Here is a 27,919-nt window from a genome sequence, read left to right on the forward strand (position 1 = left end):
GTGAAACACCCTCTGGAGCTCCCCAGCCCCACAGAGCACAAGGGCCTGGTTATGGCTGGGGGAGGAGAGTTGCCATATGCCAACGCATGAGCAATTTTTGACTCGCAGTCAAAAGCATCCAAAAAAAGTCAGTATGCAGGATTTTCTGCCATATGGAGGAATTGTGATTTGGCCTTTTCCCCAGCTGTATCTCATTAAGCAAAAAGGAAAGAAAGAAGGGAGAACATTCTTTTCTTCTGTGCAAATCTCACCCCAGGGTTCATCTTCCTTTGAGGGACAGTTCATTGCTGGTACCTGGAAAACCCCACCAGAGCAGAAGGAGCCTGTAAGAATCCAGGTGCTTGAGGACAGGGCTCTGTTCAAGTCAAAAGGTTTTTTTTCTAAGTCTTTTACACTTTGAACATGATTTCTTTCAGAGAGGAGGGAGAAGTGCTACAGAGAGACAGGACTGGTTCTACAGGACTGAGAAAGATCAGAGTAGAAGAAGAATCTCATGTTCCATGAAGTCTGCAGGGGTGCATTACAGTAAGGGATGTTATTTCCATGTACTGAAGCATTTTACACTAACAGCAATTTTGCTTGTGAGCTCTGTGGTCAGTTTTGCTCCATGTGGAAGGTTTGTTTAATCTGAGACTTGGCTGGGATTTTGCCCTTACCTATTTCATAGATACTGACATGGCATTAACATAAGGCAGACATCAGCATGGTTCAATGTGACAGAGAGGACACCATGGCTGCTGCCCAAACAGGTCACCACACCTGGGTTTCAGAGACACCTCAGAGCCTCTGTGCTTCTTTCCGATCTTCCTCGATGTAGAAAGATGTCAGGAGGAAAAAGCCTCCTCCAAAGACCCCAACAAAAGCACAGGTGACAAAGCTGTACTGCATGCTCCTGAAACTCCACTGCAGCGAGGGGATGTTCCTGGCCTGGATAGCGTTGGAGATCTGGGAAGGGAACAATTAATCTGCCATTAATCTGGAATAATAACACCTCCATCCTCTGCTGCTTTAAACAGACTGTTTACAGCGTGGGCCTTGGAAAGAATAAAAGAGGCAGGCAGGGGTATGAGTCTGCTCCCAAACTTTGTCAAACCCAGTACCCTGCACACCTGTACTCCATGGCTCTCCAGCTTCCAAATGGTCAAGGAATCTCATGTTGTTTAACACCTTCAGTGCCTCCAGTCACGAGGGCAGGAAACACATTTCACCATTCCCGAGCCCATCTCCAGACTGCCAGCTCAGGATGGGCATTTGGCAGTGACCTTCAGCATTTCTTGATCCTATTCAGTGACTTCCTGCCTCCCTTATTGGCATCCAGTGGATAGAAACGGGGCCAAGCAGCAATACAGGCACAAACAACAACACTCATAAGACAGGGAAAAGATGGAAATTAACCTAAGACAAGAGTGGGGTCTGCTTTTGAGCCAAAAGGCATTTGAGGAGTTATGGAATGATATTGTGAGTAAGTGGGAGGAAGAAAATACCAGGCAGGTGCTTTTTGCACTGGAGGGAGAATGAGGTTGTAAAGGCTATAAATGATACACGTGAATTTTATTTTTGTAGACAGAAGGAAAATCTGATTTCCAGAAACTCAGTAGGATTCAACACTTAACCCAGGAACTTGAAATCTTTTCTTAGCATAAACAAAAAAGATAAATGATGAAAGCAGTCATTTTTATTCCCGTATTTGTTCTTGATGGTTAGAATACACTGTGTGACTTGAAATGCATAAATATGAGACTCTTCAATCTTTGCTGGGTTTCTATGATTATTTATGACAGTTTAGGAAGATAAGAGGAAGCTTAACTCTAAATGGGTACCTAGGGACTACAGCAAGCATAATGGCCACGATGCAAACCTAATACATTTAATTTTAAAATGCTTAGTGAAAAAATCTCTGGAGTGCAGAGGGAAGAAAAACAGGCTTTGAAAAATAAAATTCCCTGATTCTTCAGGCAGATTTTAAGCTTGGCTGAAGTTTGGCTGAAGCAGGTTAGGAAACACTATCAGGACATGAAAGTAGAAGATTTGGTGTTTAACCAACAGCAGTCATGGGAAGTGTTGGTGGATGTGTCTGGTGTGTTTGTGCATGGTGTCTGGAATGTCCACAGAACAGCTCAATACACAGGAACCCACTTGGACACACAGTGGTTTCATTCCTGGATTTGTTGCCTCTGTTCTGTGGGAAGTTACAAGGTTACCTGAGATTAATCTCATTTGGATAAGCTTTTTTTTTTGGTCTTCACTCTTTTGATGAGCTGCTCTTCAAGGTGACAGCTGCAGGTCCGGCACGCAGGGACAGGCAGGATGCAGCACAAAGCCTCAGTTCTGCCCATGCCCCAAAGAGGGCAAAAGAACAGCAGGCAAGAGACACAAACAGTTCAATCTTTCAGGTAGAAAGCTTAAATCAATAGATTGGTCGAAGGGAGAATGAACAAGGTATATTTCAGTTTTTGGGGTACCTCCTATTTTTGCATCCCATTTCAGCCATTTTCCACAGGGATGTTGGTAGTTGTGTCCCAGCACACATACAGTCAGCTAAGTGTGAGAGCAGGAGCTTCCTAACACCTACGAGCAAAGTGGTTCCTTCATTTGCCAAAAAAAGGAAGTCAGCAGGGGTAATCCCTCAGGGAGAGGGGCTCTCTTCTCTGCCAGACAGATTGTGCAGCTGAGACTCTGGGTTTCACACAGCTGGGGACAAGGGGAATCCTCTGTGTGGCTGGGCCGCAGCAGCTGTGCAGGCATAGCTCACTTGGTCTAACCCTGACACTGTTAACATGGGGTGGACGTCTTGAAATAAACTTTCATACAAATTAAACTTTAAATCAACAACAAGGACACAATCTCCCATGTCAAGTAAAGCAGAAAACTCAAAATGGGTGCTTTGTTGGGGATGGATTGATGGATGGATGGATGGATGGAAGGAAGGAAGGAAGGAAGGAAGGAAGGAAGGAAGGAAGGAAGGAAGGAAGGAAGGAAGGAAGGCTGACAGATATAGTCCACTGGAACTAAAATTCATGAACTGCACAGAGAAAGCAGTAAGAGGCTGATCTGCACAGAAGCACCAAAGATCAAGTAAATGTAGGAAGAAATCAGGTCTCAAGAAAAATGGGAATTCAGGGTTAAGATGATTTGAGACCAGAGCTTTAAAGGTCAAGTAGTATCTAAAGACAACCATTGCCCCACTTTTGTTCTGAGAGATGATTGAAATTGCAAGATTTCAAACGTCAAGATTTGAACTAAGTCTTGGGTTTTAACACATTGAATTAATTTCCATTAAACTCCTCACAATCTTAGCAGCAAGTGCTTAAATCCCATTACACCGTCTTTGCAAAAATGTATGCCTCTAAAAATACGAGTCTGCAAATTTAAAATAAAAGGAAATTTCTACACACTGCATAGAACTAGTCACACCTACAAGCAGTGTCACAGGACCAAGTGCTTCATGCAAGTGAAAACATTTAGAAAAATGTCTCTGTGTCCCAGACTCAGGGCCAGCAATTTGAGTAATTTCTGGGTTTAGACCAGGTAGTGCCTGTGATTCTGCGAGTGTCTGTCTTTCATTTTTTAAATGTTTTATCCTAAGGAAAGCTCAATAAAGAGAGAATTCACTTACGACCCCGATGAGGTATGGGCTGCCTGCATCTCCCAGCAGATGGCTCACCAAAATCTGCAGGGCGATGGCTGTGGACTGTCGCCTCGGCGTCACCACGTACTGAAACAAAGCACAGCCCACAGCAGAGGGAACATCAACACACAGAACTTCAGGAGGGTCCAGCTGCTCCTGGAATATCCCACAGACATCAACAGAGCAACTTTTATGTATTTCATATTCAAACACTCTTTACAGCTTTGGAGACAGGACAGTTATTCGGAGCAAAAGGGTGCGCTGCATGTTTTTCTGAGGAAAGAAACCACTCAAGAAAGGAAGACACAGAAGAAAATAACAATAAAGTAGCTGAACTGTGACTCCCATGCTTCCATACACAGCTCAGAGCAGCTTGTACAAATCCCTTTGGCCATGCAACCAATAGAAGCCTCCAGCCAGTATCCCTTGCAGTCACAATGATCTGCTCATAAGGATTCAGCACTGACAGTCTCAGAAAAATATCTTATGACCTGTGTCAGCAGGCCTGGTCTAGACTGCTGGGGGAAAGTGGGGTACCTGGAACCTGGAGGAGCTGTAAAGTATCACCTGAGGCCTTGCGGACTCCTTGAAGACTGAGGGTGAGGACCCAACCTGCCAGAGCAGAAAGTGACTGGTGATGTTCTGATGGTATTGCCTGTGACACAAGGTACTGTAGTAACAACACCTCACACTGATTTTGTTTTTCAGTGCACACAGTTTAAAAAACAAGCTGGAGAAGAAGACGTGGTGCACATCCAGAACATGGCAAAGCATCACATAGGTTAGAACTATTTTGTCAAATGAAATGTAGTAATTTGGGGGTAATAAGAGCTCTATGCCTGTGCTACTGAAGATCAACTGTGCCTGAAGAAGCCTTTCAATAATACATTTATGCAAAAAGCATTCACAGTCAGAATGCTTCAGAAGCAATTTCAAACCTTCGTACCTTTGTTTCCCAACCACTTGCTCATATCAGAAATAAAATGCTTAGTATTTCCTCAGTCCGCTATTCCACAGTTTGGGGGGTTTTCTTGAAACTCACCCAAATGTCACTAAGTATGTCTCACACAATGATTAATAGAGACATTGGTGTTTTGCCAAGGGACAGACTCGAGGTGTATGATCTGTACTGTGGCTCTATCACTGCCTTCAAAGAACCATTAACATACGTGGTAAGTTTGGCTTAAAAAGACCCTGCTCTCACATTTGATTTAGAGTTTTGGTCCTGCTTACCACATACTGCAACCAGTTTCAGTAAAGAACCAGAGGACACTGGCAGTGCCTCTCTTAGGCACTTGGCCTCAAGCTTGGATACACAAATCACTCTTAAACCTGAATTTCTGCACCCAGTAAGAGAGCTCTGAGCAGCTGAGTTAGAAGAGACAACATCCTTCCTTCACACACGTGCAGCTAATGAGTAGCCCACTCCACTCCTAGTCCCTCCAAAGTAGATATTTCTAGGCATGGATAGAACATTTCTTTTTCATTAGGAATATTTAGGTAGAATGCTTCAACAATAGTAAATATTAAACCAGGGATGCTTTGGAGATCTCTTCAGAGTTACAGGAGACCACTGTGATTTCAGGTTGCCACGACACTGCATCCAGTCTGCAGACAGTGTAAGAGCAGAGTTACATGAGATTGGCTGTTCTGAAATCCTTGACACCTGTGGGATGAAGGAACAATTCAACAGCTCCTTCTCACTATGGCCTAGACTGAGGTGTGCAGTCTACCCACGTTTTTTTTCTCTCAGAAGCTGCCTGGATGATGAGCATACAACCTTGGGAACAGGCTCCCTTTTACAGAGACAAAAAACCTACAATAGAAAACTCTGAGCTTGGAAAGCTGACCTGGCCATGACAGACTGTACTAGACTGGAGACTGTCAGCTCTTGGCTCTCTGAGCTTTTCATGTCATCTGTCCTAGACTCAAATTTCTTTCATGGATAATGACAGGCTGTGTTTGAGAAATGCAAATCAAATACTGTTATGCACTTAATTTATCATGGGCATTGCAAGCATGAGAAAAGCTAAATGTGCTTTGGCTCTCCCAGTGCCTTGCACCACTTCCTCACTACCTTTATTTAACATCCCATATCTGCAACTACAAGAGACAGGACAAAACTCTAACAAGAAAAATGCAAGAGAAGAACGGGATTTTCCCTGTAGTTTCAGGGCTCATACAAACTCTGCCTGGGCTATTACTCAGGTTCTTCTGCACGACAGGCACTATTCTCAAGAGCTCAAGGCACTGTGGGATTCACTAGGAAAAGAAGAAACAAAAGACACCCTCCCACAGAGACTCTCCATGGGGTCCTGCCTGGCCACAGTGACTGCCCAGGACCCCACACCATGGCAGGAGTGAGGTGACATCCTGCACTCCTCCTCCAAGGAGATCCAGCCCAGGTGCCTGGGCAGAGAAGCAGGTGCCCCAAACAGGTTTGCAGATCGCTCGTGCTGCCTCTGGAGGTTTCAGAGTACCCCCTGCAGACTCTGCCACAGAGCTGTCAGCTGAAAAAGCAGATGGAACACACAAGCTGCTGAACACTGCTGTGCCTCCCAGGGCACTTCCAGAGACAGGGATACATTGGTAGCCTTCCCAAACCCCTCCAGTTCCAGCATCTCCTGCACTATTAGTTGCCAAAAACCTAAAAGACAGAGTTCTATAACCTCACAGAGGGCAAACATGTTTCACAAGGAATACTTCAAGTACAGCCTCCCAGTAAACCAGCAAAGCAGCTACAGCACTTCTCCACTTGCCCATTAGGACTGCAGGTGTACAGCAGATACATTTGTGTTTACACCGAATAGGAGGCACAGAGGCGGCTGCATGCAATGCCTCTTGATGCACCAGCCACAAGGGAAGTCCTTATCATTCAGTCAGCATCTTCTTTTATCTTCAGCTCCACAGGTTGCAGGAGAAATTAATTCCTTGCTACATTGTCTGGCTAGTAGTGCCATGTGGGAAGAAAGAAAAGTCATTTTCATGGCAAAATAAGAACATGCATTAGCAAATCCAGCTACATTATCAGAAATCCTACCAGTTCACATAGGAAGCAAGGCTGAAAGAGAAATTACTGCTGTTATCTATGGCACCCTTCAGTCAATATGACAGCAGTAATACACTGAACTCATGGGGCTTCAACAGGATGAAACACAACTCCCAAGTGAGATTACCACGGAATGGGCAGACATCTACAAATTCAGCTCAATTCCATCATTTTTCTAATAAAACAATTAGTAGCATTAAGAATTCAAGAGATCCAACCCAAAGCACATTTGTGGTAATAAACTTGATGTCTGTTCCCAGGGGAACACAGCACCACAGACCTCTGCTACACCAAACTTTGCACCTCCTCACTTGTTGCCAATTGATACAATATTGCTGGTAACTAATCCGACAATGTTCTAAAAGAAATGGAAGTTAGGGCTGTTGTCACCTGGGAGACAAGAACTTCCTTCTCTTCGAGATTAACAGGGATCCAGGATGTGGCAATGATGCTCCCCACAGATTTCCTGTGGGCTGCAATGAGATGCAGTGTTCCCTAAGAAGGTTGAAACTGGAGTGATGGAACTGAACAAAAGCCCTGTTCCTTGCAGGCTTTGCAGTTTGGATTCAGGAAGGAATTGAAAGAAAGAGCTGATAGTAACCATCTGCCTCACTCTCCTCACTATGTATCACCATTACCTAACTCAGTGATGTCCCCTTCCTCTTCAACAGTGACAGAGGACAGAATTAAAATGCAGATTTAGGAGTTCAAAGAAAAGTAAATTGAGGAACTTAAAAAGGTTGGTGCCTCAACTCATGTAAAAGGAATGGAAATGGTATTTATACTTGCTTCTGGTGCAAAAAACCCCAATCATTTCAAAATAAACTGAAATAGAAGATAAGCAAAAATGTCAGTCTGGACCAGTGAAAGCCTGCACCTGTCCACTGCTGCAAGGCTTCAGCTCTTTTCTCATAGGATAATTGTTTCTGACCATTCTGTGAGAGTCAAGTAAATCAAAATGCTCTTGGCTGCTGGCTGAGATTTTAAGCAAGCAGCCAACTGACTAATGCTGACTGCATTATTTACTATTTTATTAAAATTCCAGAGTGCAGAAAACTGACATGTAGGAAGCAGCACCGTGAAAGAGAACATAATGCACAGTCAGTGTCAGCAGGGCTTTGCTGAAGACCCATGAAATGTTAGTATTTCCATTCCTTCATCTCAATCAGAATGTAAAGAAAGGTTCTTCATCTATGAAATACAAAGATAAACAGGCTCATGTCAAGGCAAGCTCAGGCAGTGGAAGGAGAGTCCTGTAGTGCTTCACAGCTGGTCACTAGAGAGTGCTCAGCATTTGGCCAAGTGCTTTCTCATCCTTTTACACAGACACTGTAAGAGGGATACTTTTACCTCTCCTCTGCTCAGCTTGTCCACTACTGGAGTTCAGTCAGCTGGTAGAAATACCGAACAAGTTGTGTATCTGAGCAGCTCAGACCACAGTGCCAGGAGCTCAGGGGTAAACTTCCAGGTCCTGTGACAGCAAGGGACAATGACCTGTGTTCCACTGGAGCCACAGGCTGCAAGGTTTTTTTCCTGTCCTGCTTGTGGACTGCTATTGTGCATTGCTGCATGCACCTGAATGCACTCCCTGTGGTTCTTAAATGAAAGATTTATTACGGCTGTGGAGTTTGCAGCAGCAAACTGCAAATAGATTTCAGCTCCCTTAGAATGAAACACTATTACATAAAATGGGAAACACTCATGTGACTCTTGCTTGGGAAGAAACAAAAAATCTCTGTTCTGCTGTCCCTTAACTTTGTGCCTTCTCTCACTTGTCCTGATGGCTTTACACAATTTCCCCACTTCCAGTGCCACCTGCAGCAGCATTGTGCCTGTACCACACTGTCTCACAGGGAGCTTCCTGCCTGAAATACTTGGGTTACCATCACATCCACGGATTTTCAGCGCAGGGATCCCAAAGCAAAGAGTTTGGGTCCCTTGGGTGATCTGGTACTCTACTCCTAATAGAAAAAGGTAGTGTAAATTTAAATATTTTGTCTTCTGCCCATGGGTAGCAACAAGAGAATTGTCAATCATATAAATAACCTTGGTATTTAAATCAGCTTTCTGCAGTCTGACTATCAGATATGAGCATTTCTTTGCTTATTACACTGATAAACCATATTCAACTTGTTCATATGATGGATTATTTTAAAAAAAATCATATAAACTACTTGATAAGACTATAATGATCTGTGTAGTTCAGCAATCATAGTATCTGCCCCAGGGTTTACACAGACATCTATTAGTGACTGTGGAGCTACAACCTAAATGAAAGGTTGCCAAATTTTTATTTAGAGTAAAAACTCAAGTAAAATTACTAACTCTAAAAACTTTGGAAATAATAAAATGAAGCTGCTCATGACAGTCTAGACAAACTGTGCTACAAGATGTGTGCTTTTCCCATCACTCCTTTCTAAAGAAATTACTGATGACAGAATCCAAATGAAATCGTGCACTGCTATTCCTTGGCTTGTGGTGTCAGTCCAGGAACTCCCAGGAGCCCTTTAAGCATCACTGCTGGCCTGATGCTCTGGCAGTGTAGCACCACAAATGAATTGGACTTGCAAGAGCTGGAATTCATCTGCACTGTATTCTGAACTAAGGAGACTTGCTAATAGTTCATGGACTATCAACTTTGTCTCATTTGGATCATCCTTTCAAACCTCTGGAAAACAAATAGAAAACATGATTATGGACACAAAATCTCCTTGTTTCTGGTGCAGGCCATTTTCTAGCAGATATTTGACAGCACAGAGCTGTACAGAAGCTCAAAATACTATGGGTACAGGCAGCACTAGAGAGTACCACGTGCATGAGTTCCATCCAAATCAGCACATCTTTCTGGGATTATAATAACTTGGACTTGTGCACCACCACACCCTTATTGCCTCTGGCATCCCTGCCCAGCAGTGCATTGTGGCAGTGATTCCAAGCAGGATACCAAGAAGGGGATTCTCTGTAGGAGTTTGTTCATCTGTCCCCAGAAAGCAAAGATGCAGGCTTGGGAACAATATTACATTGACAAAAAGCTTGAAATAAGGAAAGAGTTTCATGAACACTTACCAGCAGTATGTCTGTCACAACAGCCCAGTTTACAGACAGGAACAGTTCTCCAAATGCAATAAAAATCTGCAAAACAGAAAAAAGCAGTGACTATACTATACTATACTATACTATACTATACTATACTATACTATACTATACTATACTATACACTGCATTCCCCTTCTATAATGTGAAGATGAGGCAGGCTCACTGACTATGCTGATCTATGTAAGAGTTGTCCTACATACCCATTACTTCTAAATTAAACACCTCTGTCGATGCTTACAAACACTAACTTCATCTTAAAGGTGGGGAAAGGAACCAAAAAAGGTATTTGTGTCACAAATCCTCAGCAGAAGGGCCAAAATAGGAAACCCTCCAGAATTAACTGCTATGTACTACTGAACCCAAGAAGAGAAAAGCCAAAAACAAAAACAAAAAAAAAAAAAAAAAAAGGAAGAAAGAAAAAAAGAAAAAAAAAAAAGATGGAAGAGAAACATTCAGCACAGCTTTACAAAGTGCACAGGGATGCAGATGAAGCCAAGTGAATACCTCTGTGCCAATACAAGTAAGGGCTCCTTCAGAGACAGAATTTCCAAAATGGAATGGACTCCAAGGAACAGGCAGTCTCAAAACATTGGTGTCCTATGGGAAATCCCTAATCCATCACAGATGGAGACCCAGCCACGAGGAAAAGGGGTAGGGCACCAACCAGTTCCTACAGCTGTGGTCTCAGAAAACATTAACCCTTTCAGCCAGCCCTGGACACAGACTGGAGCAGCCTGTCCAGACTAAGCAAGACTAGAGCAAAGGATTAAAGATACACTATTGAGGTGGAGCAGTGCTAGAAAGCAGAATCACTTCAGAATCACAGGCCACAAATTCACATGGCACCTGGCACATTACTCTTACCTACTGATCAGACTGATGGCACACTGTTACAACAGGGGCCAGCCTTGTGTTTGGTAAGGTCAAGATGTTGCCCCTGGCTGATGAAAACACAGTCTAGGAAAGGCACAGTGACAAACTCAGATGTTTTTGGAGGGGTGGCTTACATTCTCCTGAGGAGAACCAGACCTAGTATACCCAGATTATCCATAGATATCCTGTAGGTAATAGATAGAGGATAGACCTAGGATATCCATACATCCAGTGGTTTTTCTCTGTTCTGTTTATTTGTTTTCTTCTCCAAACCACTTTGGGGAAAAGAGTTCCTTTAAGCACTGACATACTTAGTATAGACCATTATCCAGACATCTTTTGCTTCACAAAGCCTTAGACTAGATACAAGGAAGAAATTCTTCCCAGTGAGGGTGGTGAGGCCCTGGCACAGGGTGCCTAGAGAAGCTGTGGCTGCCCCTGGATCCCTGGAAGTGTCCAAGGCCAGGCTGAACAGGGCTTGGAGCACCCTGGGATAGTGGAAGATGTCCCTGGCCATGGCAGGGGAGTGGAACTGGATGAGCTTTTAGGTCCCTTCCAATCTGAAGCTCGGCTTCCATGATTCTGTGACTCTATGATTCTAATAAAAGGTATATTTTGGTAGTTCCAACCAAATATATTGATTCACTCATCGAACACAGACTGGCAAATTAAACTGTTGTTCTCTGCCTTTAATGACAAAAAATCCCCTGAGGAACACACTAAGAGTGGAGCTATGTGGGACTCTGAGAAGCAGAAAAAGACAATGGTGAATTCTTCTGGGCACGCGGATCCCCACTCTTGGATCCAAAAATAATCTTTCATTTCACAATTTGCTTTGTGTTCACATTCTCAGACAGGAAAATCCACTTATGTTTTCTCTTGGTGTAAAGGTGTTTTTCCACAGAAATACACATTCCTGAGGAGTCAGAAGGAAAACCTCTTTGAACAAGCATTATTCTTAGAAGCAAAAAAATCTGCAAAAGTGCCCTTTCGCAGAGAACTGTTGATTACTGTAATTTACTTTACTTGGATCCTCTTATTTATGTTAATCATGGTGATTTTGGCTGTGGAGTCACAGGAAAAAAAGCACAGGAGGCTTTCCCTAGCTGTTACCAGATTATAGTTGAAATAGGGTTTACATTCAGTTCCCTCTTACAGGAATTTTTTTCCCATTCCTAGTAAGTTTCTGTTTTCCCCTTTACTAAGAATGGAATTCAAGTGATTTATACTTCAGTTTGCATTGCCAAAAACTTGACTTTGAAGATCAGCTAGTGATCTGGGGCTTTGAAGGTGAGGGCTAAATTATTCTTAGGAAGAACAGCGTGTATTGTACAGTCCCAACTACACCAACCTTTAAGTATTCAGAGAGCAAAAATAAATAAGAATACTAAATTAGCCACAAAGCATTAAAAATTAACATAAGATGGAGACTTGCTTTAACTGGATTTTTGCATAAGGGGCATGTTTCAATGCAGCCAAATGCAGTTACTATTCTCTCCTTCAGTGTGGGCACTCTGCAGGACCTGAGGCGCAGTTTTTGTGCTCTGTCTGCCCTTTATACTGTACCAAGGACTGCCCAGCATGGCACTCACAGGACAGATTTCAGCTACAGGAGCATCAGAGCCCAGAGCTTACCTGGATACCTTGTCACAAGTCACTGAAACCTCTTAATGGTCTAGAAGACTGCAGAGAATTCTGCGAAAGCCACCCCTCGCCTCCTCCTCCCCCTTCCCATTCTCCCTAGGATGCCAAAAGACATTTTGCTAATTGTCACTTACAAAAGTGGAAAGGATGTTTGTCTGGGCCACCATCAGTGCAATGTAGAGGCACAGGGCAGAAATGAACATGCTTGTGGCACAGATCAGAGGATCAGCTTTGTTGTTTCTTTTCCTTAATCGTCTCGCAGCTTCTGCCCCGGCAATAATCCCCAAGATTCCTGTCCCAATGGTGATGCCTCCAAATATTAGGCTGGTGACAAAGCAAAGGATTCAGCTGAGCATAGTAAGACTGTACTGTGGAAAAATAAATGGTGTTAGCTTGTACCTGTAGTTTCAGAGGAATCTTTAATGGGGAAGCTGAATTTTATTCCACTTGATGTAACCCTCCCACTCCTTTTAAATGGATGCAACCCCAAGCCTTAGCTGAGGCTTTGGCTCTGCTATGGTGGCTGTATCCCGTGGAGAAGATATTTTCCCATTTACAAAGCAGGTGTTATGCACCCAGGCTCAAGGAGGGCTCTGCTCAGAACAATCTGGCTTGTACATGCTGTGATTTAGAGGAGACACAGTCATCGTGGTTACCCTGTGAATCAATCTACCCAGTCATCCCTGAAACACAGATGGAGTATCCCTGTATCACAATCTGCTGCCTTGGAAGAGATCCTAGCACGTGGAATGATACACATCTAAATTATAACCCTCTGGTTAGCACAGCTGAGATGAGTCACTTCTGTGACTATGGGAAACACCTACCACTTCCCAGAAGAGTTCAGAGAATACTGAGTAGGTAACTACTGCCAGGTCCATGTAGCATTTTCTGAACTCAGAATTTCCAATACCATTCAGCTCTGTGTGTCTGCAAATGCAAATGTGTTCTTCAGGAACCACAAGTTCATGTTTCAAAAGAACATGTCTGAATAGTTTAGAAGATTCAGCTTCCAAAGGGATTTCCATGTGTGCTTTCATCTCTGTCCCAATGAGACGACCCCCCCCACTGACAAAGCAAGTCTCTTGCACAAGATCAGTGATGCCACTGCACTGTAATTCTCTGAAGGCAAGCAGGGACAGGACCAATATATTCTGAGCACAAGCACTTCTGAATATTTTAGAGTGCTACACAGTAATTTCTGTACATTTTCCTGAGCTTTTTCTAACTGCAAAGCAAAGTAACAAGCTGGGATATGATCTGTTCCTGTAAACTACAGCACTTCCACTTCTTAATTTCTTTCTGGCTGATTAGGAAGACCTCAATAATTCCACAAGAAAAAAAAAGGGTATTGTTATGCAAGATAACAAACTATAAGCAAATCTGTACACTCCCTGCAAGTTTTTCAGGATTCTGATCCATCACTGAGTATAGCTTGATAGTGATATAATAGATTGTCACTAGGCAGACTAATCTCAGGGATTTGTTCAAGAGAGGCAAGTTCCAAGGTGACATTAGTTGATTGAAGCATTCACGGACTTGTGTTTAGAATATTCATGTATTGTAAACTGTAGTTGAAATAAACCTGCAGCTGGAATAAAAGAGAACGGCCAAAACTAAATCCAAGCACAGTTCAGTTGACAGGCAGTAGGAAAGTACAGAAACCTCGTACCGGGTAAAGGCTCCTATGGGACCTTTTAGCGTCTGAGAATGCTCACTTATCTCTCTGATCTGTTCCCAAGTGTTTGCACAAAGACCTGAACAAAGACTTCACACCTCCTATTTCTCTACCTTGAAAGGATTGAGACTTGAGTCAGTTGTGGTGCCATTTGAGTCTGTGTTTCCGAGGAGTCTGACACAGTCCTGATCCTTAAACAAAGTCTGAAACTGTTGAACAGCCAGAGGGAAAAACATCTTTTAAGTATCCCTGGGCAGGCCTGGTAATGTGCAGCTCAGTTTCTCCAGCACCATCACATCTGACATAGTAGTTTATATTCTGTTTCTTTACATCCCCTTGGAATAACAATCCAAAACCAGCTTCTGGCATGAGCTTATGCCAAGGTTATATTTAAAGCATCCTATAAGAAGCAGTACATGAGGTTAAACTATCAGATGCTCTGTTTCACTTCCCTGTAGACCATGTCTGCTCTAACAACACTACTGTGGAATAATAATTCAGAAGTGGATTAGAAAACAAACTAGAGGCTAACACCTTCTACTTAACAAAGGAAATACTTACACTGCATCTGTGAACAGATACAGCCAAATATCTCTAAACTGTTCAGCTTCCCTCATCTGCCTGCCCTGAGCCAGACTCCTGTGTTTCACTCCCTTCCCAGTACTGTTCATTGACAAGTAATGTGCCACTGGTGGCATCCATTCAAGGACAATTCATTTCCCACTGAAGGATTTTGGGATGACTCTTCAATCCACCTGGTTTTTCTACAACTCAGAAATCACTTCTGAGTTGACTCAGTTATTCCATTGCAGAAAACCAGAAAAATCCCATTAGCACAGGTGTGATTACTACATTTCCTTATAATTTACCTGGAAAGGCCACACAGTAAGCACTTAGTTCTTTGCAATCCATTCCAAAAGCAGAGAACGAAACAAGACTTGGGATACCTCCCAGAGAAAGGGAGGATATCACTGACAGGGAGTCAGTCAGTCCCAGTGCTCACTGTTACTGAGGGAAGCTGTGAAGACTCTAGAGGAACACTGAACACGTATTTGTATTCTGGACAACACACTGTGAAGAAAAACTTCTCTTCCTTGGTGGGGAAAGAGGATCTACAAAAAGGTGTGTTGTGACTATTTCAAAGTGTTCTACTAGTGTAAATTCCCATTCTTATACAGTATTTGATAGTATTCATGCATCTTCATTGGTCTGGACATGCTCTGTAGGCAAAGCTCTGCTGGCAGCTGTTCACAAGATCCTGGTTTGGTGTGATGATAGGATACTACATCAAAATCATCAAGCTTTCTTCGAGCTGGGAGCCACAATGAACTCACCAACATGGTAGGGATTATAAAACCAGACTAAGAAGATAATAGGCAAGTTACTAAAACACAGGATTTAAATATACTTAAATGGGTATTTAAGTAGCCTGGGATGCACAGTCATTTGTCAACTAAAACCTCCTTGCTAAAGCTGTTCCTTTTCCCCCACAAGTGCTGCTATTACTGCTTCTCCCTACTTTACTTAAATAGGGCTGACAGCATCTTTCCAGTTAACTGTGTGATTATAAACAAACAAAAGGGAGTGTCTCTGATACCTGGAAGCAATTTAACATTCACAGCCCATTGCCTTCCCAAGAAATGCTCAGTCACATTCTCCCTTGTGCCTTTGGAAAGAAGCTGTGACTGAGCCCCGTGCAGCGTTTCCAGGTCCGCTCCCACAGGCACAACTCACCTGTTAGATGAATTGCACGACTCTTGGAGGCACGGTGGGACAATGCCCTGGACAACCTGAGCTCTGTACAGAAACAGTGGCATCCACATTCCCAGGGCTCCAGTGACAAAGGCCATGGCAGTCAGACCCAGCGAGGAACAGACAAAACTACAGCTGAAAGTCAAAAGAAAACAACTGAGAGATATTTGGAAGAATGGTGTGTGAGGAAAAAGGGAAAACCTACCTGCAACACCCAGGATTTCAAGCAATAACAAAACAATTCATTCAGACTTCTTGTAATCAAAATCCACTCCCTTGAATATCTGAACTCTGATCAGGCTTTATCATGAAATTCAACAATAAAGTACTAATTAGAGCAAAGGGTATGACCTACTGATTTCATGTTAAATCCTGGTCTCTGGCAGATTTCATGCCAACTTCTGCCAAAACAATTGCTGTGAATTTTTTGATAGCAGAAGTATAACAATAGAGAATGAGCAAGAATTTAATGGCTTAGTAGCTAAAGGAAAGGGTTCTATGTGCAAGTGTAAATGCCTCAGGTTTTAAGTTGTTTCTGTAACCAGTATAAATGAGAGTAACATCTGGGTCACGAACTGTGAAGTTGCAGTGGCTGAAGCACTTCTTAACTCTACCTGAGTGAGTAAAAATAGACTCAACTTCCACAGCAAGTTTCAGACAAAAGGGGAAGCATTTTTGAAAACTGTCCAAACCTTGTCTCCTTCCTGCCCTGTTCTAGGAGAAAATTAATTTTTTGTCGGACTCTTTGTCATCAATAGTTCAGGAGAAAACCCCCTTTGAGGTCAATAGGGACATATGAAATCTTAAGACTGCTGCAAATGATCAGGTGACCACCAAACTAGAGGATTTGTTAAGAAGTGAACCTAATTCTCCATTTTCTAAAGATAAAGTGCTCTTGGACTTGATTAAAAGTGGAACCACATAGGTTTTTTGCAGTATGTCTTTATACTTTGGAAATTAAATGCCCAAGGAAAAGAAAATGGAAATCAATTGCTAAAGGAAAAGAAAATTAAGATACATTTTTACACTGGAACGTCTCTGTAGGAAAGCAACTTTGGAAATAGTCTAGTTGTTGAAATGTCAGAAAGGTTCATTTTTGATTCAGGAAAATTATTTTTTTATTCACTTCAGAATGTAGTGCCTATAAACTGTGATCCTACAAAACCGATCTCTAGTGCACCTGCTGTTCGGGATGTACAGGGGATGCAGATTTAGCGGCAGTTAGAAAACGCTCGATCGTCTGGGAGAACACTCCAAAGACAAGGTCCAGGAAAGCAGGTCTTTAAACGAAAAGCGTTGGGTGGGGAAAGCAGCGGCAGCGCAGAGCCGGGTCTGGCGCAGCTGCACAGCGGCACCTGCTGTTCCCAAAGCTCCAGCTCCTCGTCCTGCCCCGCACTGTTCCCTTTGCTGTTCCCAAAGCTCCAGCTCCTCGTCCTGCCCCGCACTGTTCCCTTTGCTGTTCCCAAAGCTCCAGCTCCTCGTCCTGCCCCGCACTGTCCCCTTTGCTGTTCCCAAAGCGGCTCCAGCTCCTCCTGCCCCGGCACGGCTGTGCTGTCACCATCTGACTGCGGGGTCACAGGAGCGAGGGAGGAACCTGCTCCAGTCCGGATTTGACTTCGTCCTGCAGGTCCAGCTGCATCTTTAATTTTTGTGTGGTTAAAAGGAAGGTGTCATCTGCCAGCCACAGCTCAGCCCATCAAAACATATGGACAATTAGCTCATAAACCATATTGGGGTCCCACAAACTCTGACCTCGTGCACAGCAGGCTCCCAAATACCACAGAGAGTGCCTGAGACATGCTAATCCAGCCTTCCTCAGGCACTAAGAACTATAAATAAATTTACAGCAGAAAATTATGCAGTTTTATCAATCTAGCTTCCATAGGGAAGGGAAAATTTAGTAGAAAGCAGAGCTTTGGATTTAAATAGGAGCAAACTACCATCATAACTTTACCCCCATCCCCCTCATCAAAATGGGAGGATAGAAGAAGCAAAGAATTTTTTCCATCTCTTTTGTAGTGTCCCTGTAAAAAAGTGGAAGAAAGATTTTTACTAATGGTGTTTCCATTCTCTTGCCCAGAGCATGTGGCTCAAAGGAGTGAAGCAGGATTCAGTGGACATATTTCTTTTAAAGGAATGGTGACTCCTCAACAGAGGGAACCTTTGTAGCTCAAACCACTTACTTTTTGACAAGTGATCCCACATCTTGACACCAAGTAGTCTTGGCAGTTCTGTGCACACCTGGCTTCTCATCTGCTTCCAGTATCGTGCCAGAGATGCTCAGTGCTCTGTGTACTGCTGTCCTTCTCTGGATCCTGTGAGGGACCAGTAGAATCAGGAGAAGCAGTGCCAGTCCTCCCATGCAAGGAGTTACCTGTAGACACAAGGTTGGTTAGATCACAGACCCCTGTTTTCCTATAGTGAGAACTCCACAGCAATTCCAGTTGCATTAGAACCACTATCAGAAAGCTGCAGGTATGTTCAGAAATACATGTGTGCTGGTTTAGGTCATATTTGTAAAGAAAAAGAGTGACTCTGGAGACTTTGAAGGAAAGATAACAGATCCTTCCTTCCCATCATACAGATACATGATCGCTCCTCCCCCTGATTTTAAAGAAAAACAAGTGAAGAAAGAAAAATGTACTTTAGTATTCTAGCCCCAAACACAAGAATCACTGATACAGTCACCAGTGTTACCTGAATAACATCAGTGTTACTCCAGTAAATATTCTGTCCCACTCACCTGCACGTGCTAGCTGGTTTTGTATACAAGACACGAGGCTCTGACAAAGTGCTTCCAAAGCACTGAGTGAGTGTCTCAGTGAGAGACATCATGACAACATGACCAGAACAGAAGAGGTTATTTTCTTGAAACCCTCAAATAACAGAAGTTGTTCCCAACAGCATTCCAGAAAACTGGTGCTACCAGTATAATGATCATTTTATCTTCAAATTCCTCTCTTTGTGGAGGTCTTGATGCAGTAACAGCCATTCCAAATGTGCCTTCAGGTAAGAGGAACATCAGCACCTGCCCTGGCTGCTGTACAAGTTCACCTACACCTATCAGAGCTAGGCATTAGTATTCCACTTGTCCTGCAGGAAAGCTTCTCCTAAACACCATGTTCCTGACCTGTCAGAGGGTAGAAAGTCCTTCCACTGCTCACCTTTAAGACAATGAACATAAAGAATCCAAACCCCAGTGATGATTTTGATGTTGCAGAGAATGGGAGTGAGTGACTCACCCTGAATGCCCAGGGCCAGTCCCCTGTGCTTTTTGCCATGCCAGCTGCCAGCATATAACCACAGCCACTGTAAACAACAGAAAGCAAGGATCAGTAACCAGTGAACTTTGGATGGCTGAAATGACATGTCTTGCCAGCTAAGGAGGACACACAGAATTGTTCTGTCATCGTTTTCCAAAGGGATAAACAGAAATAACCCTCATGGTCTGTGCTAGTCTGCTTGCCAGCCAGTATTAAAAAGAAAGTCTAACCTCCTCAGAGCAGACTTGAGATGATGACAGTAATGTCCCACATTCCCCTGGGAATACATATTCTGTAGAATGACACTGCACACCTGGATCAAAGAGCCCATAAAACATTTTATTACCTACTCCCTTCTGTGCTAGCCACAGGAATTATGCCCTGCAAGAATTTCTTTAGTTTTAATCTCCCTTCTGGGCCCAGCCTTGGCTGCCTGCTCTGATACAGAGTATGACTCTAAACAATTTGAAAAGCCCTTCTCCACCTTTCCTTCAGACAAATGTCAATTTAACTAAAAGAGGAGAGGGAAGTACCAGGTCTTTCTTGGGAGACATTTAATGGAGGGTTCTTGAAAAATCTGTCAATTAAACTAATATCTAAAAGCTTTTGTCTTCCAAAACACAGAAATAAATTACATACTCTCAAGCACATATTTCTTTTAGAATTGATTCAATATTTTATTCAAAGCCAGAGTTTTCAGAGTCTAGATTTTCCCTAAAAGATGTTAGGGGGGAAAAGCTAATTTTATCAAGGTAAGTTGAAAAATACACCTATTCAGCTCTACTCAAACTTGCTAAGGAAGTGACAAATCCCTTTGCAAGACCCAATGCAGAAATACATCAAAATAAATCTGATTAGGGCTCAGGGTATATTGAATTGCAGGTGTGGTCAGACAGCATTTCAAAAGGCCACTGCAAGAAAACCAACCTTCCCACTGGAATGAAGATGTAGAAGATAGATAACGCTGTGGTCCGTTTTCCCTCCTCAAACAGGTCTGCAATGATGGTAGGTGCTATAGTGGAGTAACTGGCAGAGCCAATGCCAACCAGTCCTCGTGAAAGAACAAATATCCTGTAATGCTGCAGGGAAAAGACACATTATGGCAAAAAAAAAAAAAAAAGTCCATGCAAGAAAGAAAGCTTACTGTTAAAGAGGGGCATTTTAGTGGATGAAATCTACCAGAGGAAATCAGAATTGGACTGCCTTTTGCCTATGTCTGTATTCCCTCCCCTCACATCTCACTGCTCGGCTTTCTCTTTCTGCACAGCAGTGACTTCTCAGAGTGACATCCAGAGGGAATTTCAGGACAGGGTGGATAGAGCACCAAGCTGCCACACTGTAAAGTCATAAACAACAACCATTCAGGACAAAAATAAAATCCCATCAATCGCAACAATAACGTGCGGGCTCTCGATTGCCTAGGCTGGACTCCAGCGTCCTATGAGGCATTCCTGCATGGAGTACATTTAGCCCAGGCTTAAGGCTTGGGAAATGAGTGGTCACTGATGCTTTTCCAAATGGGATTAGAGAAGGACTGTATCAAGTCCTGCAAGATGTATGCAGGTTATTTTCATAGCACCCTGTAAAAAAGCAACACACCGACTCAGTGATGAACGAGCTCCCTAAGGTGACACCAGACCAGAAGAAAAGACCAGCTCCAAGGATGATTTTCCTGTTGTAGCGATCTCCCAGGTATCCAAAGATGGGGGCAGCCAGCATGTAACACAGGGTGAAGACTGAAAATCCAACAATGAACAAAGAGAATATTCGTCCAATTATTTTTGTCATATGTACTTCTCACCCCCCACATAAACTCAGGTTATTTTTGGAGCAGGGGTTAAAGGCAGGGCGAGTTTGTAGGACTAGGAGGGGGATTGATATTTGGAAAAAGATAAACGTAGACTCAAAGTATCTACACAACAATAAAATGTATGTGAATTACTCAACTGGCTATTCCTTGAGAAACTCTCCATGTTTTGTGATTCACATTCTGTGGAGTTTTTGAAGGACACGACTCCAGTCTGACTTTGAGTTTTGCATTATAGTCAGCCTGCCCACAAGTGGAAGTGAGCAATACCACATACAAGGAGGAACTAGAAGAGGTAAGTAACTGGACTGTGTTTTAGGAGCAGACCACAGAGGGGGAAGGCAAAGCCAACTGTTTGACCCGAGGAGATTTTATTACCTGTCTGCAGTAGACCTGCCTTCCCATCGCTAAGCCCAAAGTATTTCTGTATATCCAACAGGATCCCTGTAACAGAGACAGATAGTGAAGTACCCTGCTCAATCCTGGTAACTACCAACTCAAACCAGGGCTTGCAAGAGCTGCAGCACATTTAGTTGGTGGTTTGGATGTAAGCCATTACTCTGCCACAAGCACAAGATGCACAGAGACTTAAAAATTCTTATCACTATAGATAAAATTAATGATCTTCCACTACAAGGGTATTATGAGAGTCAGTTTACCCACTGTTTCAACCACACCTGTTCTGCTTCTTTTGCACCATTAGCACCTAAGTGCACAAACAGTTTGGAGTTCAAAGTTTAATGGACACAATGTGGAACAAGACAGTGCATGTTAAGACAAAAAGGTCATTTTCTTCTCTATACCATGCCAGAGCTGCAGATCTTCCATCTCACCTATCCTGTATTTCCAATTTGCACTGCTGAAAACCAATTAAAAATAGAAGATGCTGCTTTGAAAAAGCATACCTGTCCTCCAGTGTTAAAAGATATCAATTAAAAAGGACATTTACTTCTCATGCCACTTCAGCTTTGTCAAAATAGATAAAGTCATAACACTGTTAAGAAGATGAAACCACCACCACATAAGAGAACAAGTTCTGTGTAATTTGGCAGCTGTGCTCACATCTGCAGCAGAAGGGAGTGGGTGAGGTCAGCAAGGGGCACCCCTTCTCCCACACTGTGTTTTACATGTTGTGCCATGAACTACACTGCTCCAGCCACTTAAAAGGAATGTAGGACCAGCTAATTTAAAGCTAAATCCATGTTCTCCCACAGTCCCCATGGCTGTAGGATTAGTCCTCTCACTATTTACTGATGTGACTTCAAGTCATCTTAGATCAAAGTCCAGCCTAACAGCAGCTCCAGAGGTTTACAGCTATTTCTCAATGACTCTTGAATATATTTTACATTTAAGGGTTTCCTAATGGTTTCAGAAGTTTAAACAAGTGATTTAATTCAAACATTTTGTATCATCAAAACAAGACAATCAATTGTAGCCTTCCTTTCTGGCAGCCAGTGATCAATGCACAGAAATACTGTATTACAGGAACTCAGGTTTGGTCTCATGGAGTATTCAGAACAAATCACAGGAATTCAGGTTTGGTCTTATGGAGTATTTAGAACAAATCACAGTATTTTGAACAGACCCACAACCTCATCTCAAACTAACATTCACACTGAACACCCCTCCATGTAACTAAAATAACTGACCTTGCCAGTTCCTGGCAAATTACAAAGCATTGATTTGAACAGCTTGGTGGATAGAAAAGAGGGGAAAGGTCTCCATGGTCACTAGTTTCAAGAAACTGAAGTCAGCAGACAATTAAGGGGAAGAGCTTGTTTTCTGTGATGCAAACGCTGTCAAAGCCTGTGAGCAAAACTATCCGGAAACCACAGCTTTGTAACTGCTGCCAGTTTACTTCTAAGCAGATACTCACACCTCCCCTTCCTCCCTTTCCTGTTAGCTGATACCTAGCAACATGGTCATGCACTTGGACAGCCAAACTCAAATGCAAGAACTCTTGTTGCAAGAATTCTGCAGTGGCACTGAATTCTAGCAGGTGAACAATATATTGCTGTGGGGTAAACTGCAGCTTACAGACTTCCCCCATGGCCCAGGAGACACAGAACTAAGTAACAAGTGGGTTAGTCATAGTGTAATTAAAGGAGGTGTCTCAAAGGCCTGGGCACTATCCCCACCTCTGCTCTTGAGTTCTTACATGTTCCTGAAGGTACCTCACTCACAAGAGCGTGTTGGGAAAATTTAAACTCTTAGAAGGTTCAGGAGCCCCTGAATATTTCAAAGCCTGGAATGAACCAAATGGCTTCTTGATCTTAACCCTCCCAAGGGGATACCCTTCTGGCATCCTAGTTCTTCCTTGAAGATCTTTTCATCCTCTTCAGTCCCCTCCTCTTTCCAAGGAAAGTTACTTGACAACTGAACGCATACACAGAAGTTTTTCACTAACAGCCTTGCAGTGTCATTCAGCGTGCACTCCAACTGCACTCCTACTTGCTTCCTTCCCTCTTGTGGTGTTAAAAAGTACTCAAAAAACTCAAGCTGAAACTCCTAAACCCACTACACTCTCCATTTTTAAAGATACTGACTTTGTGTACTGGAACTAGGTACTAAATCCAAATTCAATAATCCTTCCTTTGGGTTTTTTCAAGGTTTAAAAACATTTCTGTTTCCCAGGCCACTCAGAAGTAAAATATAGCAAGCTCACAACAAGTGTCTTCCCTATTTTCTAAATCAGATCCTTGGAAGCATGGTAGAAGCTTAGGATACTAAATAGAAGAACTTACACAGACCACAATTTATATGGGAGAAAAAAAACCCACAAGAGTTTCCTTCCAGTTTACTATAAGCAACTCTTGGTTGTTTTCAGCCAGGGAAAAAATATAGTTAAAAATCATATCTTGGAGGAAGGATATTATTTATTAGACAACAAATCATAACCTGGGTAGGGGAAGGTTTAAGGAAGTGGGCTGGATTCTCTTCCCACAATCATGTTCCACTCTTCATTGCAGAAATCACACAACTGCCAGCAGCTCACAAGGAAGATAATGCTCTCCTAAGCAAACTGACATAGATAACAAAGTTATCTCAAAGATGACACAGTTTTTGAACTTGTAATGGAGGGAATGGCATCAGTATTCTTCAGATAAAGGAATACCATATAGAATTTACAAGATGCAAAGGCGGCTTTGTAAACTGCTGTGTGCAGTAAAGAGAAGCTCCTTAGTCAAATCTCTGTAGAATCCAGCCACAAAAATGGACCAGTTGCTCTGTATGCTGTAGTCTGTTTACAAGAGACCTACATTTTAAAGTATTACTTTATTCTACTATTAATATCTAATAAATCACTCCTAACACTTTCCAGATTTAAAATTAGAAGTTTCATTAAGAATATGATCAACAGGCTAAAGCAGATTAATGAGAAAAAATAAAAAGACATAAAGCATAATAAAGCATATCCTTATTTAGAAACATTTGTAGAGTTTAGAAACATTTGTAGAGCTGTTAAGAACTGAAATTTCTTTTTCTTTAGAAGAGGAAAATGGGTCCTCACCTGGCACAATGAACCAATCAATGAAATTTATGAAATTCCCAAAGCACAGCACAGCAAGTACCAGGCAATCCCTCTTTGCTGGATTGTTCCTTGACACAGACACTGATGGACATCGTGTCCCCTCTGCTGCAGCAGCTCCATAATTCTGTCCCTCGAGCAGTGCCTGCAGCAGCAAGCCCGTGTCTTCATGTTCACAAGGGGGTTGCATGTTTCCAGTGCAGACACTCAGCAGGGATGATGAAGCATTTCCTCACACAGAATTGATGTGTTGGGGCTATGAGGAACTTCAATCACTACAGTCATTTCCGGCACCGAGGCACAGCCACTAAGAACTGAACTGAAATGTTCCTTGCAGACAGAAGAACTTACAAAGAAAAAAGCTGCAGTGCTGTGTTTTGCAAAAGTGCTGAAGAGCATGGCCTTGAAGACAAGGAAAAGTAAATGTAAACAAAAGCAAAGTGATCCATTGTGCACCCAAGAAATAAAACAACTCTGCAGTGATCTCACAGAAGCTCCAAATGCAAAAATAACAATATTCTTTGTTGTCAGTGAGTTGCCAGAGTAAAAAATAGTCTTTCTACAGAAGAAAGGGAATGGAACAGAAGGGAAGGGAAGGGAAAGGAAGGAAAGGAAGGAAGGGAAGGAAAAGAGAAAGGGAAAGAGAAAGGGAAAGAGAAAGAGGAAGAAAGGGAAAGAAAGGGAAAGAAAGGAAGAGCAAACACAATCAGCCTTTAAAAAAGAGCTGTGTGAAAGAAAGAGCGAGCACAATCAGCCCTAAAATAGAGCTGTGTCTTCCCGTTTCTCCCTCAAAAAACAGGTCTGAAAGGGAGGAGGAGAGGGCAGAGGAAGGCATTTTTGTTCTTTTGGCACATGTAGACACCTTTATCTGCCTTCTTTCTTCTGTCCACTCACATTTTTAGAAGGATTCAGTCACATGTCTTTTGAGTGACTTTGTGGATTACCAGCTTCAGAAGCTAATTTATTTTTTGCACCCTGTTAAGAAAATTTCAAGTGAAAATTACCAGCAAACTCTAAGAGTTTAAGAGTGAGGCAGCTAATTTGAATAAGGACTGCTTATGCTTTATGACTCATGCATGAAGACACAGGTCTGCGGTTGGGCTTTTTTTAAGAACTGGGTATTTCACACTTTAGGCTAACTGAAAAACAAAATAGCACCTACCATCCTTGGTGCTTTTGGAAAAATGCAGACTCCTTTGCTTCCACGTGCTCGATACGAGTATTCCATTCTATCTTCCCTTTCTTTTCTCTCTCTTTTTCACACCACAGAACGTTCTCTGAGCAATGTCACCTTATCCGCACCATCCCAGCGCTTAACTAAACCAGCGAAGTCAAGAGTTCCTTGGAAGTTCCTGGAAGCAATAAAGAGCAGACCCAATTTTGAAGGAATTAAGAGCTGTCTCTGGGACGCCAGGCGCGGACAAAGGCAAATCAGAAGCCCCTGTTTTTCCATCACCAGTTAGTTCAGAGGCCCGGGACGAGCGGAGCGGGCTGCAGGCGCGCGGCTGCGCCGCTGGGTGGCGCCCGAAGCCCGCCGCCGCCCCGCCCGCCGCCCCGGGGCCCCCGGAGCCTTTCCCGGGAGCATTTCCCGTCTTTGATGCCCGGCCGCACTCGGACCTTGCGAGGCAGGCTCACAGGGCAGCTCAGCAGCGTTTACCTCTCACTTTAATGTCTCTTGATCCAAGCGTGCTCGGAGTATCCGGGGCACATCCTACATTGCTCTCAAGTGACGCTTACTGCTAGACCTGATGTTCTGACGCGGCCAAAAGCAGGTTTCTAACTACAACTGCTGTGGCAAGAAGACGATTCTGCTTTTATAGAGCAGAATTTCCAAATTCCAAATTTTCCAAAGACGGAGTCAGATTAAACAAAATGTTCCTCACAAACACAAACCCATCAGTTCTAAACACTTCTTTTGATTCCTTTTTTTGCTCCTCATTGAAGTTTCTAGATACCATTCACGCTTTTTGTTGCTGTACTACCCGGCCATCACCTCTGCCTACACATCCCCCTCCTCCCTTCCCTCAATGTCACAAGCCACCTCCTTCCACCCACTCTGGGTTTCACTGCTGGGTACAAATCTGCCGTGGTTTTTAAAAGGGCCCCTGTGAATTTGCCTTCCTCTGTCAGCTCCTGTAGCCATCATTCCTTGAGAGCCCTAACTGCATGCTTGTCCTGTTCTCCAACCACAATTTTCATATTTTTCCAGGCTGCACTGCGCCAAAAACTTCCACCAAAAGTTTGTGACAATCCACTCTGGCACTGTGGGCATACAGAATGCCACTGTACAACACAAGCCAACTTTTGTTAGGCAAGATCACAGCTCACTTCTTTATAGCCAATTAAACTTTTTCCTTATTTGTTCTGTCAGTCAGGCAGTTCCTTTCTTGGAACAAAGCGGAGTGTTTGCCTCCACAGCTTACCCTGTTGGTGCCAGGTGCCCATGCAATATAAAAAGCAGCTTTTTATCCCTGTCATACTCCTTCAGAAGCTCCGTTCTCTTGGTGGTTCATTTGAGCACGAGATCTCATAGCTGTGCCATGCAGTTAAACCCTCCCATGAGAGCAGCAAGTCAGAACCTCTTTATTCTCATGTTTGGCACTAGTCCAGACACAGAGCAACATATTTTCTTACACCATTTGGAATCTGGCTGTGGTACCAAAAGTGGTTTTGATGGCTGAACCTGACAGAGGCAACTGAGACCCCCCCTCCGCCAGATGAACAGAGATATCAGTAAAGTAGTAAAATAAACTAAAGTATCACAAGCTTGGTGATAGTTAAACTGGTTGGCTGATCCTCAGCAGGCCAACAAATGTGCCATGCCTGAATCCCAGTAGGACTGCTTACACACCACCAATGTGAGAGCATCCAGCTTTCCCTGAAAGGATTTCCAAGTATTTACTACAAAGTGCCTTTGAATGTACTTATTTATCCAAATATCCTCTAATGGTGGATGCTGCCACATCCGTGAACAGCTTTGGAGGTTTGCCAGAGCTTTCCCAGAAAGCTACATTAGAAGGGGGATTAATAGTGAACCAAGATGTCAGAAAGATATAAATTGAAAATATTTTGTTATCCCGATTAACTCCAAATCATTTCCATACATGTTAAAAAAAAAGAAGCTTATTAAGCCACTGAACAGCAAACAGCAGCAAAATCTGTGAAAAACTAAATATGAAAATAATAATCATTGTTGACTAGATCTAACAATACTGATTTTAGGAAGGAAGAAATAAGCCGCTTTTGGTATTTCTCTCATGCATTACCCAGACAGAGAACATGAAGTAACCAAAAGAAAATGAACACTTGTATTTGCAAGTATATATTTAATTGCTGGAATATAGTTAGAACCAACAAGCATGCATTTAATGCAGAACATATAAGACTGGTCTGCATTTTGAGGTGTATGTATTTTAAGCCCGTTGTGATGGAAGCAAATTCATAAATCATGAGATTCTGCAAATAATTGACATTTGGATTGGTGCAAAGCTTAATAATTTTCGTGTCTGACAAGATCAAAAAAGTGAAATTTAACATCATTCTGGTAGACAGACAGCTCAATAAATGCATGTCCAGACCCACCTGAAATATTCCACTCCA

General features: G+C 42.9%; 1 protein-coding gene across 1 annotated transcript; it reads right to left on the reverse strand.

Annotated features, from left to right (window-relative positions):
• Positions 1–300: 300 nt before the first annotated feature.
• On the reverse strand, positions 301–27,919 carry LOC136300028 (protein spinster homolog 3-like). The gene is made up of 13 exons (XM_066202116.1): positions 27,902–27,919; positions 25,482–25,671; positions 24,302–24,721; positions 21,169–21,234; positions 20,583–20,719; positions 19,911–20,062; positions 18,963–19,029; positions 17,904–18,094; positions 15,703–15,855; positions 12,425–12,614; positions 9,744–9,809; positions 3,617–3,715; positions 301–945 (listed from the first exon to the last, which is right to left on the reverse strand). The coding sequence occupies exons 3-13, from the start codon at positions 24,507–24,509 to the stop codon at positions 778–780; spliced, it is 1,497 nt and encodes a 498-aa protein (XP_066058213.1). The 5' UTR covers positions 24,510–24,721; positions 25,482–25,671; positions 27,902–27,919; the 3' UTR covers positions 301–777.

The sequence above is a fragment of the Chamaea fasciata genome, unplaced genomic scaffold, assembly GCF_029207755.1.
Source record: "Chamaea fasciata isolate MVZ Bird 193981 ecotype frontalis unplaced genomic scaffold, bChaFas1.0.hap1 SCAF_21, whole genome shotgun sequence".
Lineage (NCBI taxonomy): Eukaryota > Metazoa > Chordata > Aves > Passeriformes > Sylviidae > Chamaea > Chamaea fasciata.

Coding starts and splice junctions, on each gene's coding strand:
- LOC136300028 (XM_066202116.1), bottom strand. CDS start 24,509: ATGCAACCCCCTTGTGAACATGAAGACACGGGCTTGCTGCTGCAGGCA. Junction 15,856..17,903: donor GTGGGATCACTTGTCAAAAA/GTAAGTGGTTTG, acceptor TTTGACTTTCAG/CTGTAGTTTTGTCTGTTCCT. Junction 9,810..12,424: donor CAAACATCCTTTCCACTTTT/GTAAGTGACAAT, acceptor TCTGTTTTGCAG/ATTTTTATTGCATTTGGAGA.